Source organism: Lacerta agilis, chromosome 2, assembly GCF_009819535.1.
Source record: "Lacerta agilis isolate rLacAgi1 chromosome 2, rLacAgi1.pri, whole genome shotgun sequence".
NCBI classification, from domain to species: Eukaryota; Metazoa; Chordata; class Lepidosauria; order Squamata; family Lacertidae; genus Lacerta; species Lacerta agilis.
Window position 1 is genome coordinate 54856364 of NC_046313.1, and position 5603 is coordinate 54861966.

General features: G+C 42.6%; 1 protein-coding gene across 1 annotated transcript; it reads right to left on the minus strand.

Moving 5' to 3' along the window:
• Positions 1-4616: 4616 nt before the first annotated feature.
• On the minus strand, positions 4617-5321 carry LOC117041381 (DCN1-like protein 5). Its single transcript, XM_033140110.1, has one exon. It carries the CDS (start codon positions 5319-5321, stop codon positions 4617-4619), a length of 705 nt encoding a protein of 234 aa, XP_032996001.1.
• Between the last annotated feature and the right edge of the window lie 282 nt (positions 5322-5603).

Genomic DNA, 5603 nt, shown 5'->3' on the forward strand with positions numbered 1-5603 from the left:
CTGCGTTGTTGTGAACTGAGCCATGTGCGCTATGCTGAATTCTCTTTTATGCGACAACCCATCTAGATTAAAGAAGACTCTTCATGGACGCTTCACTTACCCACAGAATAGCTAGAGGCAAGCTGTAATGGCCTATGTAAGAAAGCCATCTGACTCGCTCTGCGTTCTAGTGCTTGCTGGAGTACTGCCCGCTGCTTAAAGTTCAGTTTTTATAAGTTTTGATCCTGTTTGAAAAGAGCATTACTCTCTAGCTTACATGAACAAAGGCTTGTCTTCCCAGCCTTGTAAATGTGAGTATTGGTATTTGTGCAGAAGCAGTAGTGACTTGCACATTATACCTAAGTTTCACTCCTGGATAATTACTTGTAAAGTCAAAAAAGATGATCTTCCCACAGTGCTGGTCTTAATTTGGAAAAGACTTACATCTCTGCCTCACCTTCACTTGAAACATGGTGGACATAAAGGGTAGTATCCAACTAAGTTCTACTCAGCGTAGGGCCATCAAAATTAATTAGCAAATGTTTTTTTATGATAGACCCAATCGCCCAAGCTCTGCAATCTGCTAAATTAAATGTAATGGAAATGAAAGCACACAAGAACAGTACCTCGGGTTAAGAACTTAATTCGTTCTGGAGGTCCGTTCTTAACCTGAAACTGTTCTTAACCTGAGGTACCACTTTAGCTAATGGGGCCTCCCGCTGCCGCCACTCCGCCGCAGTGCTATTTCTGTTCTCATCCTGAAGCAAAGTTCTTAACCCGAGGTACTATTTCTGGGTTAGCGGAGTCTGTAACCTGAAGCGTCTGTAACCCGAGGTACCACTGTACAGTGGAGCAACTCAAGGGTTAGGCTTATGAACCGTGCCAATCATTCCAACCAATCCCTTAGTCCATCTACATTCCTTACCTGGATTAACTGATTGCCTCACTGAGGATTTGTTTCAGGGATAAAAACCAACCCGCTTACAGTTTGTTGAAACTACATCCATCTCAGATATATCACACTGAAGAAAAAGTCCATGTCAATTCTATTAAGGAACTTTACAAATCTGAAAACTTTAGGGATTAATCTGCTACTTGGTAAGAGTTGTGGGCAAAAAGACATACCAAATAAATATCACCCATCACTGCATGACATATGCAACATGTTTTAATGGGTATTATTTACTGGCAGGATATATTAATTATATTTAATACTCTACAGATCCACATGTGTGGGATAGCGAAACAAAAGAAAATCAGTTGGTGCTTGTTTCTAAAAACACAGGGCTTTCACATAAAGAGCCACAGTAGCAGAATTTAAATCTCATCATTAGTGAAGCACAGGAATAGGCTTTAAAAACTTATTTTAATACTTTCCAGCTACAACACATACAACTGAACAATCCTTTAGCACTTTTGTGCAGTGTGAAAACATGGCTACATTCAACCATGAGTGAAAACTGATTGTCTAGATTGTGTTTGCTGAGTGTCCATAGAGAAAAGTTGAAGATCTCTCCCAAAGAAGAAATTTCTAAAAGAAATTATTGACTGTTTTGGCCAAGAGTGTTGAAGACTCCAGTTTTCATTTTTAAAATGGTTCACAATGTGTTCTATTTTTCCTTATGTTATGGACAGACAAGCATTAACAAAAAAACAAAAAAAGTCTGCCGGTTTCAAACCTTATGTCTTGCATTCACCATCATAGCTAAGGCAGTTTCTGAGCCAAAGGTGTGGCATTCAGCCTTAGGGTTTTTAAATTTGGTTGAGAGTGCTGCTGCAGTGTTGTTGTTCAAATTGAAGTTCTATGTCAGGGGTCAGCAACCTTTTTCAGCCGTGGGCCGGTCCACGGTTTGTCATGGGTAGGCAAACTAAGGCCCGGGGGCCGGATCTGGCCCAATCGCCTTCTCAATCCGGCCCACAGACGGTCCGGGAATCAGCGTGTTTTTACATGAGTAGGATGTGTCCTTTTATTTAAAATGTATCTCTGAGTTATTTGTGGGGCATAGGAATTCATTCATCCCCCCCCCCCGCAAAAAAATATAGTTCCACCCCCCACAAGGTCTGAGGGACAGTGGACCGGCCCCCTGCTGAAAAAGTTTGCTGACCCCTGCTCTATGTCTTTCTAGTATCTTACTCGGTTATTGCTAACTGGACAAATAATGCAATTTGTTTGAAGTTAGTTCTGAACGGTACAATCCCATGCAATACAGTATAATTGCCAAGAGGCACAGCCCAACATTGTTTCTTGTTGCTTCTTTTCAGCACCATGTAATGGGGCATGGGGTTCAGTTGTATAAAGACTGCAGTAGTCAAGTCAACAACCGGCTCTTCCCCCAGAACTATTTATGTAGACACCCGTGCTGGCACCAGCAAAGTATTAAAAAGAAAAAGGTTTAACTCCCAGAGCAAAGAGCCTTCACTGAGAAAGGCCTGTTGACGTTGGCCAGGTTATCAGAATAAATAAGCAAGAAAAGAATGCAGTCGGGAGAGGTTCTTCCACTGGGCGATGATGAAAAAATAAACGTTTTATAACTTGGACAACTGAATGCATTTATGTAGGTAAATCTAATGATACTAAAGCCCTAGATAAAATCTGCATATTGACCTGAGCACTAATTAAACTACACTGCTGGTAATTTAATGGCATGCACACACTGTGTGATAATGGAAATTCAGGGGTGGTTGCAGGCAACTTTTGAGGGGTGCCGCACACATAGCATAATCCCCGTGTCATCCTTGCCCCACACTATTTGTCAATCTAAAGCACACTCTGCTGAAATAGTTCTCAAGCACTTGCTGCATACATGTGTACACAGGGAGTATGGTAACTTACCCGCCCCTGTATACCAATGTGCATCTTCTTCATATCAATGGATCAACACACCAGTATCTAGCCCCTCTATTTGCAAAGACTGTGAAAAATTATTACTTTAAAAAATTGTCTGTACAAACACTAACTGGGGGAAAGTGTAATAAATGACACCCTTGCATGCTACTTTGAAAACATGCCCACCTGTGTGTATTAACAACACAGATAGGAGCTACTGCTTTGGATTTCGTAAAGGTGTGTACAACTGCAAACCATTATGCAAAGGTGTATTGTGAATAAAATCCTCAGTGCATTTCAAAGACTACATGTATACACAGCCCACATGCAAACACTTATACTTCACTCACAAGCCACCCCTACCCCCAAGATTCCTAGGCAAATGAAATCACTATTTCAAGTGGGAGAGACCCATTTATGTTAATATGCAACATGGGTATGAAGATTACACAGGGATACACTTGCCTCTGGACACTTAGAGCTATCTAACTTGAAATACAATTAGGTTGTTTTGGATTACATTTTTATCACTTTCCTTCTTGCTCTTTCTCCTTTGCTTGTCAGACACACACACACACACACACACACACACACACACAAACAAACAAACACATACTCTCTCCCTATTACTCATCCTTAAAGGTAACATTTTCTAAGTAACAAGAAAATTGGTCTGGAAAACAAGTTTCTGGCAGCTGCTCTCTGTCAATTTCTGTCCATGAGTCAGCAAACGACTGTGTAAACTCCAATGCTCCACAATACTCATCAGGCCCTGGCAGTGCCAAGGCCCTTCCCACTGCCAGGGAGACAAATCCATCATCTAGAGCTGCTATAAAGACAGCACTGACATTTAAAACCTGAGGGCTGCCTCCATTTCATGGTGTGCCTCAAAGACTTCAGGATTGCAGGGAAAGAGGTAGGAGGGGAAGTCTTCAAATTCCAGTAGCTGCTTTGGTACCAAGCAGTCTCCTTGTCAAATGAAAAGGAATTCTGGTGAGGTTGTGCAAAAGCTGATTTGCCTCCATCTTTTAATTTTTTTATTATTTTTTTTAAAAAAAGATTTTATTATTTTCTACAATAAACAACGAATACATTATTTGTTTATTTGCCTCCATCTTTTTAAGAGTAAAAAAGGTCTGTGGGACTTAGGGGCTACCGGTAACTGCTCTGTTGTGGCCAGAGTTTTGTGGACTAGAGCCCACGTGCAACCGACAAAATAGGTTCTACTCCAGGCATAGGCAAACATCTGGAGGGCCACAGGTTCCTCACCCTGCCTTAGAGACATGAATGAGGATATTTGATTTCAGGAGGCACTGTTCTGAGCTCATTCAGCACATCCCACAATAATGTTTCTCACTTGCATGGATGGAGGATAGAGACTGGAATGCGAGTAGGAACAAGCCTACTGTGCATAGGTAAAATTCACATTTGTTGCTCTGTTCACTTTTGCCTCTGGTCTAATCCACCAGTGGCATATGGCCCACAGAAGGGGATGTAACCCTCAGGTTGAAAATGGTTCCCCATCTCTGCTGTTATATAGAGCAGTGTTTTTCAACCTTTTTTGGGCAAAGGCACACTTGTTTCATGAAAAAAATCACGAGGCACACCACCATTAGAAAATATTTAAAAAAATAACTCTGTGCCTATATATATATATATATATATATATATATATATATATATATATATTAAGACTGTTACAAATCTGAATCTTTATTGTTCTGAAATGCTAGAAACTTAAGACGAAACCCTCCAATTTTCAGTTTTTGCAACATCACAAGATCCAGCACCTTCTTCAAAGCTGCTCTTGCTATGATGCTTGGCGAACCTTTTGCCACTCCACAAATTCATCAAGAAGAACAGGCCATGCCCCATCTTCATCATAGTTGCTAAGATCTGCATGGACAGTTCTGCTGAATTCTAACACATTGTACCACTGATCTTTGTTAATTACTCTGTATTTTGACTGCTCCAAGTATTGGTAAAATATTGAAAACAGAGGCCACGTTCTTCCAAGCAGAAGAGCTAACATAGATTTTGCAGTGTCAATATCCAGATTTCTCTGGTCTTTATCCCTTGCAAAATCAAAGGCATATCTGTAGATATTCTTAAATGTTGAAATATCATTCAGTTGCGAGCGCAAAAAATCAAATTTACTCTGCAGCTTTTCTGTGCAGTCACATTGTAATGAGGTCATCCCCTTTAACCATTCTTCCTTTGTAAAAAATCCCATGCTTTCAGCCTCCAGTTTCCAGGCTAAAACTAGCATAATAATATTTTCAGGTTCAACGCCAATGTCCTCACAGAATTTCTCCATTCCTTCTGGCCCTACCACTTCATCCTCACCTGCATATTCATAAAACCAAGCCAGGCACTTCTTGCTTGAAAAATGCTCCTCACCGCTTATCACTTTACTAGAAGCTTGAGACCTGCAGTAGCTGCTGATTTTGCACTTCTTGAGGCCCGTCTCGTCCCCCGCCTGCCCCGAGGATTTGCGCTTCTTCTTCACGGGCATCTCCCTCGGTTCGCCCCGGACGGGGGCGCGGAGGCGGAGGGCCGCGGGGCCCCTCGGGAGGGGGGAGGGAGCCGCCGCCTCTTCCTTCCCTCGCAGCTGAGGAGGAGGAGGAGGCGGAGGAGGAGGCGGAGAAGCTGCCGGTGCCGTCGCGGCTCTTGCCTTCCTTCCTCTCAGCTCGCCGCCGCCGCCGCCGCGCCTGGTAGATTCAGGCGTGGGAAGGGGGATACTGTGGTGGGGAGCGAAATAAAGAGCTTTCCTGAGGGAGAAGCGGCGGCGGTGGCG

Bases quoted from the DNA above. Each gene is read 5' to 3' on its own strand.
- LOC117041381 (XM_033140110.1), bottom strand. From the start codon at position 5,321: ATGCCCGTGAAGAAGAAGCGCAAATCCTCGGGGCAGGCGGGGGACGAG.